Below are 12406 nucleotides of genomic sequence, written 5' to 3'. Positions count from 1 at the left end.
GCAAGAACAGACTATTGGAATAAGTCTGTGGTGGTCCCTAATGCAGGTTACAGCAGGTAGAATTGGGTCTGCCCAGCCTTTAGGGGATGGGAAGTGCAATCTGTTTTCTGGCTTGTGAGGGAGAACAGCATAGTCCAGAACATATTTGGTACTGGGGTTCTGGTGCAGGAGCAGCAGTGTCTGGCAAGTGTCGACAATTACTGCAGTGAATGCAAACGCGTTTGTAATAAAATTGTACTTGTGCTTTCTGGGTGCACTCCTTTACGATTTTGTTGCTGGATAAGTTGGCCAGTGGGACATTATCCAAAGGATTACTGAAGGGCCTGTCTTGCAGTTTCATTGGCAAAATATGCTTGCAGCAAATTTGACCATTGCAAAAAAATAATTTGGGATGGAATTATTTACTTTGTTCTTTTCCCAAAGTAAATTCTGGCCTAGTTTTTCTTATCCAAGTTGAGTAAACCTGTTCATTGGGGGGGGGGGCAAGCCAGAAAACTTGACTGCTTTTTTTTTTTTTTGAGGGGGGGTGGTTTTTATTTGATTCTAGAACACCTTCATGGCTGAGGCTTTTTAGGTGTCCCTTTCCCCCTTTATCTGCCACCACTTCATGCCGTAATTGAGGGTGCATCTGTTCCCATAGGTAAAGCAAGAGTTGAAGAGCCAGCCTGTATTCAGCTGTACTTGTCCATTGGACAGATGGGTTATGTAGGCCTGTGTAATATCTTGATAGCTGTCATGTAGCCATCTTTACTGTGGCTGGTATTTCTCTTAAGTGGGGTTTTATTGGCTATGAACATGGTGTTCACAGGTGGCTAGTTAATCCAACATGTCTTCCCATTATACTTTCTATTGCAAATCATAGACCATTGGGGGTGGGAGGATGACATAACGGGTTAGGTATTTACCTTTAAAGACACAAGGTGCAGGGTTTGATTCTCACATGGGGTAACTGGCTAGGCTTCAAACTGCACAAAAGGGCAGTTAGCCTAGTACTAATCTATGAACCTATCTAAAACTGAGGCATTTAGAAACAGGAATGCTTGTTTTCTGATTAGAATAGGAAAGATTGGTAGTACCTGTCGAGCTGTTCCTTGCAACATGGAGGCAGTGCAGTGAAGTCCTCCTGTTGGTAATATGGAGGCTTACCAGTTATGCTCAACTTTAGAGACAAACTATCAGGCCTGGTTTCATGTAGGCTGTACAGGGATATCCTAACTTGCAAGTCCATGGCTGCAAATTGGAGCATTACAGTCTGTCCGGACACCAACATTTCTACAGATTAACTGGAGGAACTGGTGGATTCTGCAAGTTCCTTGTGTCCCCAATCTGATTTCCTGTATGGACAGGACAGCCATTGCAGGCTGCATGTCCGTTTTGGTATTCCTCAGACTAATCACACTTTCTTAGTACTCAGTTGAAATTTCAAGTCAAAAACTGCTTTCTGGTCCTAGAGTGCAAGTTGCTTTGGTTAAGAGTATCAGAACTGGTAAGATGCAGAGGAATTGGCAGCTTCCAGAGGTCATCCAAACCTTGGAATCAGTATTCCTTTCAATGTGTTCTTGGCAAGCAAGAGCAGTGGTAAACTGTCCTGACAACTTGCAGCCACCTTGAAGATTGTCAATTTAAGTGTGGCCCTGTTGCCCTAGCAAGGTATTTCCTTAACAGATTAATCAGTGAGCGGTATGTAAAAGCACCTTGGACTATCTTTGAAATCACGGATTGTTTGAATCCGTGTTCACTTCTGTTTTGATACTTGCAGGCCTTACTGGTGTGTATACCAGCCTAATATTTTTTGCTGTCTCCTGGTGACTCTGACCAGCATGCAGATGGGACTACTGATTGAGAGGGCATAGATCTGATACTTTTCAGATTCCACTTTGTATCTGTTCTGGAAATTGGGTATTGCGCAGTGGCCCCTTGAGTGCCATTAATACAGTAGTATGGGGACAGCTGGCATCTCTTGCATCTTTCCCTCCACATCTCAGTTTGTAAAAGTATCTAGTTTAGCCTCTACCTCTTGCACTAGTACGATCGCTAGCATTTTCTGCTTTTATTCCACTGACTCGTTTCGTCCTTTGCCGACTGCATGACTCTGTCCAAATGTTTTCCTGCATCATTGGAATAAGTAAAGACAGTTGGAAAACTCCTACCAAAAGGCTGGATATCATGGGGGCAGGCATTCCAACATTTGTTGGGTAAACTGCTTTTTGCCCATATGCCCTTGCCTTGAGTCACTTTAGGTCTACTAGCTTTTGAGGGTAGTTTTAGAAATTCTCTGCAGTGACTCTTGCACATGTCCACTTTTTTGCATGAACATTAAAAATGTAACACTAACCTGCTTTACACTGTAATAACTTCAGCTTCAGACTACAGAAAAGTGCAGCTGTGAAGTAATAAGTTGTAAATTTAGTCTGAACAGGATTGTCCTTTCCAGTATGCGGTGCACTCTATAGGAATCTATTTTGCCGAGGGCCACTCTGATGTGATCAGTGCCCCCTACTCACTGTTTTTGCCTTACCAAAGAAAGTATTCTATGATGTGCGCTGAGGAAGAGGACTAATTTCGAGGAGGAACACAAGGGTAATTCTGTAGAAGAATTGAGAATGGAAAACTGGTTTTAAGGGTGTAGTTGTTCTCAGCTATTCCTTTTTCTAATTTTCCCTATAGACTCCCCACGGTCTGGTCATATTCCTGTAACCAGCTGGAAGACCCAAATTTTGTTTTTGGGGTCTGTCCGCACTGTAACCCACTTGATTTGTTTCTGGACTATGCTGTTCTCCCTCACAAGTCACTTGGCAATGGTGTTTTCTGGATGTCGACTTATGAAGGTACATGCTGCTTGTGCTGCTTTTGGAGAGTTCAAGAAAACCATGTAATCACTGCATGTGCAATTTACCTGCATGCTGGGATTGTCTTAAATGTAACAATTTTTAAAGCTGGTCTGGTATCTCTAGTCTTGTGGGGGATTTCTAGATCTGGTGCAGCATCAGTGTTTTTTGGAGTTGTTTTTTAATTGGGTTTCTTTCTGTTTTAGGGGTTAATACTGGTGAGAATGTCCTCTACTGTTCGGTCCACAAGCAAGAACCATTGAAACTTTTCTGTGAAACGTGTGAAACGGTAACCTGTAGGGACTGCCAGCTGCATTCTCACAAGGACCATCAGTAAGTGTGGAATGGCTTTCTGAGGTTTCATAAGCAATTTCTAGTGTGACAGCTGTGGAGTTCAGTGTGGTTGGGAAGCTGCAAGTTGCTCTTTTCTTGCATCTTTAAAACTTTTTTGGCACAGTCTCAGTTTGGGCTATACTGTTCATGGCAGTGCCTTATTTAGTGGTATGTTTGGACAACAGTCCAGTTTGGGTGTGGTATCCAACCTTCATAAGCTTTCGGGTAGTTTTCCATGGTAGCTGGGACTAGGTGCCAACTATGCTTGTTTGCAATGCTGCAGGCAGTAGATGGCAGTTGCTGCCTCAGTGACTGAGTAGAATTCCCAGCTGTAGGACAAAACTCTCTATGGTTTGCTTTGATAACTAGTTCCTCAAAATATTGATTGCATACTACAAAAAATCTACTCTTGATTGATTTTGTTGTGTTAGTAGATGATGGTTGTCTACAGAATTACAATTTTACTTCTGGAAAGTTATGCTGTAGAAGCCTGGTCTAGCATGCTAGTGTTTAATGCTTATTCGTTAGAGTAATTTTAAACCGAACTGAGTTTTCATAGAATAGTTATCTTTTAAGACTGCCTTGAATTAAAACCATGTCACCTTGTGTGCTTCAATTTTGAGAAGCTGTGACTGCCTGGTAGAAAGGTTGATGGCCAGTGCCACTTCAAAATTTTTTTTGCCCCAGCAACCTTGTGGTAGTTTTGTAAGGAACTTTCAGAACACAGCAGCAGGTACACTTGGACTCCCATTTTGCTGTGGTGTCTTACAAGCATGTGAAGGTGGCCATACATGAGCTTGTATGTCTGCTTGGGTGAGGGGCATAAACTGTTGACCAAGCAACTTCTTGGAGCCCCATTCCAGGCCATGGTAGACATTCTTGCTATGTTTTTGCCGGGGAAAGGTCTGTGGTTGTACACCCTTAAAGGTATGCTACTTTCTAAAGTTGATTCCACCTCCCATTTCTTTGCTATACTTAAAGGTAGTGTCTGACCTTTGGTCAGGTCGTCCCACCATAGTTATATTTTTAAGATGTAGGTCTCCTGTTCCTCCCTCAAGTGAGAGCACCTGTTGGTTGGATATCACAAGGTGAGACTTCTGGGTCCAACTAAACATTTTCAAGTTCTAAGTTGGTAACTTGACTTAAGTCTAATTGTGTGTAATGTATTTGCTGTTTTGAATTTGATGTCAATCTTTTCCTTTTCTGATGGGGAAACCACTAGGTATCAGTTTTTGGATGATGCTATAAGAAATCAAAGGAAAGTTTTGGGCGCACTGACCACTCGATTGGGGGACAAGAATACCAATCTTCAGAAATCTGCAAAGGAAGTCCGTAACACGTACGTAAAGCAGTGTTTACAATTTCAGTTTAACCATTACTTGTACTATATTGCCTTGAGGATAAAGTGCCATATTGTAAAGCAGAGAATTGCTAAGATATCTTTAGGATTGGTTGTTGGCTGTTCTGTACCTGAATAAAGGTGATAGGAATCACTTAATGCAGTTGGTTCTTCCAGTATCTCCTGCCCTTGTTTTACTTTTACTCTTCTGGCTTTGCACTGCACTATTAACTTGAAAGTGCAGTTCTGTTTTTTCCCAACATTAATGTTTTTCAGGTTCCTTTAACAATCCTTGGTCTGGTCGACTATTCCTCTTCATGAAAATCTTCCGTAGTGCAGTGGTGGCATAGGTTTCCTGAAAAGAAATGGAGGAACTGGTAATGGAAATACCTCTGTATGCAATTCAAACAAGCACATTTTACCATATATACCCCCAAATCCCTGCAAGAGGAGTACTTCATTACTTTTAGGCAGCTGGGTACCACTAAATATTAAAGGACCTTGATTTGTGTCTCATCTCTATAAAAGTAACTGCCTCGTCTCACTTGTTTAGTTGTGCCTACTGTCCTCTGAGTTCTGAACATCTGTGCCCAAGAAACTACTGGGTAGTTCACTTAAAATGTCAAGGCAGGTTAGTCAATGTCCCCTCTTGTAATGCATTTATTTTGTATTTATCCATTCCACCTTCAGTTTTGTTTCTGCAGGTTTTTCAGTAACTTTCAAGACTAATCTAGCTTAAAATTGTAAAATGATGAGAAATGCAAAAATTTACAAAAGTGAAATTTTATCACTTGGGAGTTTTGCACATCATAGCTTTGATATTAAGTTATTTTCCTTCCCTTTTGCCGTGGCACATTGTTTCTTTTGCTTATTACTGAACTGCTAGGAAGTCTTACAATCGCCTTGAACACTAGTCTTGGAGTGATAGTCTCTCGCCTTATTTTTCCCAGGCAAATTTTTCTGCATATACCTGGTGAGGAAGGGGCAACATTTTGCATGAGGTTACTGTTTGAAGCACAATTGGTTATAGTTTTAGGATTGAACCAAAATGTACATGCAGACGGTTCTGCTTTCCTGTAGTAGAGTGGAAGCTCCTCTCCTTGCCCATACTACACTGCAACCTCCTTCAATCCCCAGATCTCATTTGCCGCGACTCCACAAGACGAGATCTTTGAGCTCCAGGCAGGTAAAGTGGGGTTTTCAAACTATAATTTAATTTTAGTGTGTGAATGATTGTTTCCTGATTAATCATCTGGTTACCATAAAAGTTGTAACCTTTTTTTTCCACTAGTGTAGGCCTCCCCTTGCCACCTTTGGCATGTGTGCACGCATTTGGCTAGTTAGCCCTGTTTTGTGTAGGGTGGCTGTCAGTTTCAAAAGCCAACCAAATGCACCGTGTGGCCATAAGCTGTCATTGGCCGATGGTCACACGTGTGTGGCATGGTGTGTTTAGGGGTTTCCCACCTTACCTCAGGCTGCAAAATCTGTGCAGCCTTCAACCCTCGGTCCCTGCGGGATCGCAGGGCCAAGCTGATTCTGGCTGGTCGTTTTCCAGCAGAACCAGCAACTTTTTCCTCTTCAGCCACAGCTGTGGCTGTACAAGCTTCTGGCCCTCTACTCCGTCCAGGACTCACTTCCTCTTCAAAACAGGGTGGTGGAGAGGCCAGGAAGGAGATTAAAGTGTTCTCTACACCTGAAAGTTGCTTGGCCACTTTCCCCTCTGCTCCATTCTAAACTATTCTCGCTGGAGGAGGCGCTTCCCACTTTGAGGACATCCTTGCATCGGCCCTCCCAGCAAGTGTCTGGCGTCCTCCAGATCCACGAGGAGCCTCTCTGAAGCTGACATGGACCGGATGATTAGGTTCTTGTAAACTCAATTGCAGATGGGAGTGTTGCTGGCTCCCCCTCCTGCCAGAGCAGGCAGTTTGGCTCTGTTCACCCCGATAGTTCTTTCTCCAATCCATCCCTGGATCTGAGGAGCCCCAGAGTCAGGGGGTTTGTGCAGATGGTTCCTCCAACCTCTATGCTGGCCATGCCCTCAAGTCCGTCAGATCCGAGCTCTCCGAGCAGAGATCTGGGTGTCGGATCCGAGGTGAGTGCAGTCAGCCCCTTTTGTGGTCTGGGCATACCATCCTTCTGGGTCCGACTGTTCCAGGCTCTGTTCTGATCCCCTCGTTGGATCTTAGGGGCATGGCTACTCATCCTAGCAGTTTCAGAGAAGCTGGTTGTCCTTTGGCCTTCCGTTGTTGGAGAGGGTGTACTCAGGTTTGCGACCCCTCACTTTTTCCGAAGTCCACCCCTGCCCCCTCGCATTTGAGTGTCTTCTGTCATCCATTCCTCTCCTAGGGACGGACAGCCTGTGTCTGATATGCCCCAGGCGGTTCCCTTTGAGGAAATGGTATTGAGCCTTCCCATTGAATTAGGAATTGAGCCCTCCCTGGAGAGCCCCCCTGAGGTCCCTCACAAATGCCAGTGCAAGAGGAGGCACATGGACTCCCCCGAGTCCCTTACTGAGGATACCGACTTGGAGGAAGGAGAATGCTCACCCAGATCGCACCCCCCCCCGAAGAAGACGCAATGAAAATTCTCTCCCAGAGGGGTGGCTGGTCTGCCCAAAAGTCTGTCTTGGACAAGTCTGTATTTCTAGAGGTGTTTGATGCAGGCCTGTCTTCCTCTTGGGTGCCCCCCCAGCTGATCCTCTGGTGGACCTCATTACCCCCCGAGCTTGGAAGGAATCCCACTGTAGAGCCAATACCAAAAAGGCCAGATAAAGTGAGCCCTCCTAGCCTGCATGGAGTAAAGGTTCTCTAGTTGAAGGCATGGTGGCGTCTGCCACCAAAAAGAAACTGGCCCAGGAAAGTTCCATTGTCCATCTTCCGGACAAGGAGTCTAGGGTGATGGATAGTCTTCAAAAGCAGATGTTTGCATCGGCTACCTTTGCCATAATGGTACTGCACTATATGGCCCACATGATTACACTTGAGCGCAACCTTGAGTAAGCAGAGTCTCCCCTGGAGTCCATTTTGGCCAAGGATAAATGGTAATTACCTCATATGGCCACTCTTAAGTCTGTTACAAATTCATCAATGCGTTTACTCACGCCTCCGAGGGAGCCACTAGGGTGGCCAGGTCTGGTATTGCCATGAGGCGTCATGCCTGGCTCTAGCTTTGCGATTTTTCAGAACCTTTCAAGGCGTCCTTTGTGAATGCCCCTTTTGACTGTTCGACCAAGTTTGGGAAGACTGACACGCTAGTCCAGAGTGAGAAGGACTGGAAGACACTTGTCTGCCATCTGGATTTTTTTCTCCAAGAACCAGCAAGGGCAGAAGTTGTGCTTCTGCAGGTCTCAACATTCCCCAAATGCTTAGGACTCCTTTTTCCCTAGAGGCATAGGGGGACTAGGTGGACGCCAGCCCAGAGGCAGAGGGGGACTGAAGAACTTTGGGTCACAGGAACCTTTCTCAGCCCTGAGGGGTTGTCTGACTGTTCCACTCTGGAGGCAGTCGGGGGGGGGGGGCACTTTTCAAGGCACCTAGCTCATTGGGAGTCCAAAACATCATCTTGCTGGGTGCTTCGAATAATATCCAGAGATTATTCCATTCCCTTCCTATCCCACAAGGTGCCTCCCAGATGTCCCACCCACTCAAAGGGAGGCGGCAGCTTTGGAAATAGAAAAGCTGTTAGGCAAAGGAACAATCCAGCCAGTGCCCAGACCAGTCTGGATCAGGCACACCTATTCCAGGTTCTTTTTGGTGCCAGAAAAACAGGGGACTTGAGGCTGATTCTCGACCTATCCACTATGAACCTGTCTGCCAAGGTGAAGTTCCGGATTGTTACATTACAATCCATCCTGCCGTTCTTGCTGGGGGAAGACCTGGATATGCTCAGTAGACCTCCTATTAAGCATCCTCCGTGGGATTTGACCTTGGTTCTTCAGGCCTTAGTTGCACCTCCATTCAAACCCACAGCATCACTTGATCTGAAATTCTTGTCATGGAAGACTGCTTTCCTGGTGGCTATCACTTCGGCCAGAAGTGTCGGAGCTTCAAGCCTTGTGTACAAAACTCCCCATTTCTCCTTTTTCATAAGGATAAGGTGTGTAAGGACTAACCCTTTACTTCCTAAAGTTGCTTCAGACTCTTAACATTAATCCAATCTATTAATCTGTGTTTTTCCCTAACTTTCAAAATAAAGGGGAATACCAACTTCATTTGCTGGACGTTCACAGACGGTTACAAAAGGGTTTAGACCCAAGTAAAGCGTAAGTCTGATCAGCTTTGTTTCCTTTGCTGAAACTTTTTGGGGATACCAGTTTCAAAGGTGACTTGCTAGATGGATCTTTGTATTTTACAGGCATACAAGGAACATGGATTACCAGAACCAGACAGGGTTCATGCTCATTCTACTCGTTCTATGGCTACTTCTGCTGCATTCTGGTCCAGATGGCATTTGTTCAGTAGCTACCTGGTCTTCCTCTCTCTCTTTTAACTCATAAACTGGATATGGTGTCTAGAAGGGTTTCTTTTGGCTCTACAGTGCTCTGGAATGCCCTTCCTTAAGGGCCTCCCGAGAAGGTTGATCAAATGAAGTTAACTGCTTCAGGTAGTTGTATTCAACTTAATGTTCCAGCTGAGTATCTAGACTTCATTTGTCAGCAACATTCCCTCCCTTCCCCAGACCTTGGTGGTTTGTTTTGGGCTCAGTGTCCTGAGTATGAATCTAGTTTATATATTCTGGTCAGGTTTTTGTTTCTTAGGTTGTTGTCACGTTGTGGGTGGCAAACCCCATCTGTGGATTGGAAGGAGGTTGCAGTGTAGTATGGGTAAGGGGAAGAGCTTGGAGTTCAGATCTTTAGCTTGGCAAGGTGCAGGCTCTGTTCTGTATCTGATCCAAAACCCACAGGCTGCTGACATGCTACTCGGATGGAACGTTTATGGTGAGTACATAACTTTTTAATCATCCCCTTTTGGTTTACTTGCAACTTTTAAAGCAGTACTAGTTTCTGCCTTCTAGGGGGATGAGACTTGGTGCATTTTACCTATTAACAGCCTAGTAGTCTGTGCTAGAGGTCTTCATCCCTGTCCTGGAGATCTTTAGCCTTGACGCAAATTTATGCCATGGTAGGTTTGAGGAACAGGCTTTGGGGCATTTCAGAGGACTGAACAGGTAAGTGTGTAAGGTGCATGTTATCCCCATATGTGAACTTCTCTCCAGAATACAGTGTAGGAGAGTATCACTGGCACCACCCGGTAAATGCTGTATGAGCAAGGTAAGTTCTGATACCACTGGTTCAGGGCTTCTCCCTTTTTACATTATGTAGAGCTTTATTGTACCTGTTGGGAGTTTCTGTCCTGGATACAGAAATGTCTTCTCTCCTGTTTTTAGAAGAGGCTGAAATGGCTTTAGATGTCCTTTGGTACAGATTTAGACTTTAAATTATCCTAACTCAATTAAAAAGTCACAATTTTAAGTAGGTTTTACTTCTACAAACTCCTTACCGAAGTGCATTTAAATTTTTTTTTTCTGTGTTGTCCTTTTTCATAGCATCAGAGATGTTACCGACATACAGAAGAGGATCCATGTGGAAATAAAAATGGCTATCTTGCAGATTATGAAGGAGCTGAATAGAAGGGGCAAAATGTTGCTGAGCAGTGTTCAGGTAAAGACTGAAGATTGGCTGAAGTTCTTGTAGTCATGCAATTTTAATTGAGCTTTGTCTGCATAACTGTCATTGGCATACAAGAAAAAGGCTAAACCAGAACATTCTGGTGTATGTAGTATAAAATGAGAGCGGGACATCTACTCCAGACTGAAATGCCATAAAATACAACTCCCCTGCTATCAAACATGTCCTTAATGCTGTCTAAGGCCAAGAACACTGCATCAGTAGGCCCAGACAATATGGAATTACTATTTAACATTGGCCTCCAGACTGGCTTCTTGCCTCGTGAATGGAGAACAGCAACTGTCATCTGCACAAAGGTGGGTTATCTACAGACCCTGGAAACTACAGACCCATGAATCTCACTAGTCTTGTAAAGTCATTGAAAGAATTGTGGAAAAAATCAGTAGTGATAAAGTAAGATACTGAACCCAACCTGGTTTGGTTTCGTGAAGGACGTATTCAACCTGTTGGGATGACTGAGAAGGTCCCAAAGCAATGGATGAGAGCAAAATGGTAAGTTTAAGTCCCTTGGGGATCAGTGTTTGGATAGCTCCTTTTGGTATGTACTTCTCAGGTTAGGGCCAGTGTCTTGTGGTCTCTGGCTAAATTTGCAGTTTGCAAATTAGGAGCTGTCACTGAATCCCACATGGACACAGGCTCCAGGATGGGGCTGACTGACAACTCGTGTGTCAGAGCCATGGATTAATAGTAATTGCCAAGGAATGCATAATGGTATCCTTCGGGAAGTCCTCCACATGTGCTAACTATGTATTGACCACACCCACTAGTTGACCCAGTAGTCGGGGACTTGGGGGCACATCATAATCCTAGCTTGCTGGTGAGGAAATCCTTTATCCTTTTTTTCAACTTAAAGGTATGGCGTCCAAGGAAGTAATTGTTTCACTATATTTGGTATTCATCAGACCTAACTAATAATCCAGCATTTGGAATATCCAGAGGTTCCTTGCTAAAAATACAGGGCTTAAGTAAAATGTCCTAGGCATAACTGCCTCTAGGCGCTCTCCCTGTATTCTGTCCCCTACATGTGCTTGACTGGAGATGTATGCCTGACTTACAGGGCATTCATACCCCATTTTGCAGATATGCAGGAGGTCCATCAAAACAGCACAAGTTTTACCCATTCTAAAAACTAACCTTGCCTGTGATACAAATAGTACCTGCTGGAGAGTGTTATGTATCCCAGAGATCCCCCTGCTGGAGAGGGGTATGTATCCCAGAGATTACCCTGTCTCTGAAACATGCTCCCCATCCAGGTGAAGCAGAGTTCCTCCTTAGTGTAACCTGGACATTGGGATGAAAAACAGGAAATTCATCCCTGGTTTGGCACCTATCTGGACACTGGCACCTTGTAAATGGCTAATCTCCCAGGCCCCTGCTTTTGACCAGTTCTGATTTACCTTTAAGAGTTGGGATGCATGGCTAAGTTTAAAAAGGCCCTTGTGGTGGTTAGCTTAGTTAACACCCATGAACTTAAGTGGAAAGACAGTGTTCCACAACCAGTGGATTGGTGTTGGGTCTGTTGGGCATCTTGAGTGCCCTTTCTGATGGGTTATAAACTGTTTGGAATTTCACTTGAGTATGATGACTTGGGATAATTCCAATAGCACCATTTTGATCTAAACATTTATACAGAGTAGAAAGAGGGCAATGCTTCATTGGTGGCTCACTGGGAGAATTCTCACCTGCCAAGTGGGAGGCCCCAAACTTGGCTGTTAACCAATGCACTAAATCTGATTGTAGCTTGTTCTAGGTGTGTGATTTACCACTTTGTGAAATGTCCCAGGTTCAAAATCAGGAAATTGATGCAGTTAAGGCTGTGAGCTGTAGTCCTGTGGTACAGGGTTTGATTCCATCAGTTCTCTTGCCTTAAGATTGATTTTAAAATCTTTTATGATGTAGGCAGCCATGCATTTGTTTACATGAAGATAAACCATATTGATGTAGTTTTAGTTGCAAACATTGCATCACTACATAGATTACGTGTACCCACATTCTTCTGTTACTAAGTTCGTTTAGACTGATTTCCATTTTCTAATTTCCTTTTTTGGCAGCAAATGTAATTAGAATCGGCAAGGCATTACTATGTATATGCAGTTCTGATTCTGCATCTAAAATCATGTCCTTAAACGTTTGCTGCAGACTTGTCAAATACTGGGTGTGCAGTCTAAAGTCTACCAGCACATTACACTCCCAGAAAATGTTCCTAGTTACCTTTTCAGT

At 44.1% G+C, this 12406-nt stretch overlaps 1 protein-coding gene across 2 annotated transcripts in view; it reads left to right on the top strand.

The window, feature by feature from the left end:
• TRIM28 (tripartite motif containing 28) overlaps positions 1-12406 on the top strand; it is a 689781-nt gene that overhangs the window by 48963 nt on the left and 628412 nt on the right. For both annotated transcript variants that reach the window (XM_044058953.1, XM_044058952.1), the window contains exons 4-6: positions 3035-3161; positions 4384-4500; positions 10045-10159. In XM_044058953.1, coding sequence (XP_043914888.1) covers positions 3035-3161; positions 4384-4500; positions 10045-10159 — 359 coding nt within the window. The remainder of the gene's footprint in view (positions 1-3034; positions 3162-4383; positions 4501-10044; positions 10160-12406) is intronic.

This window comes from Protopterus annectens, chromosome 17.part0 (genome assembly GCF_019279795.1).
Source record: "Protopterus annectens isolate FY-2018-M chromosome 17.part0, PAN1.0, whole genome shotgun sequence".
Classification (NCBI taxonomy): Eukaryota; Metazoa; Chordata; order Ceratodontiformes; family Protopteridae; genus Protopterus; species Protopterus annectens.
The sequence above is the reverse complement of the archived record's forward strand: the minus strand, read 5'-3'. Positions and strand labels throughout refer to the sequence as shown.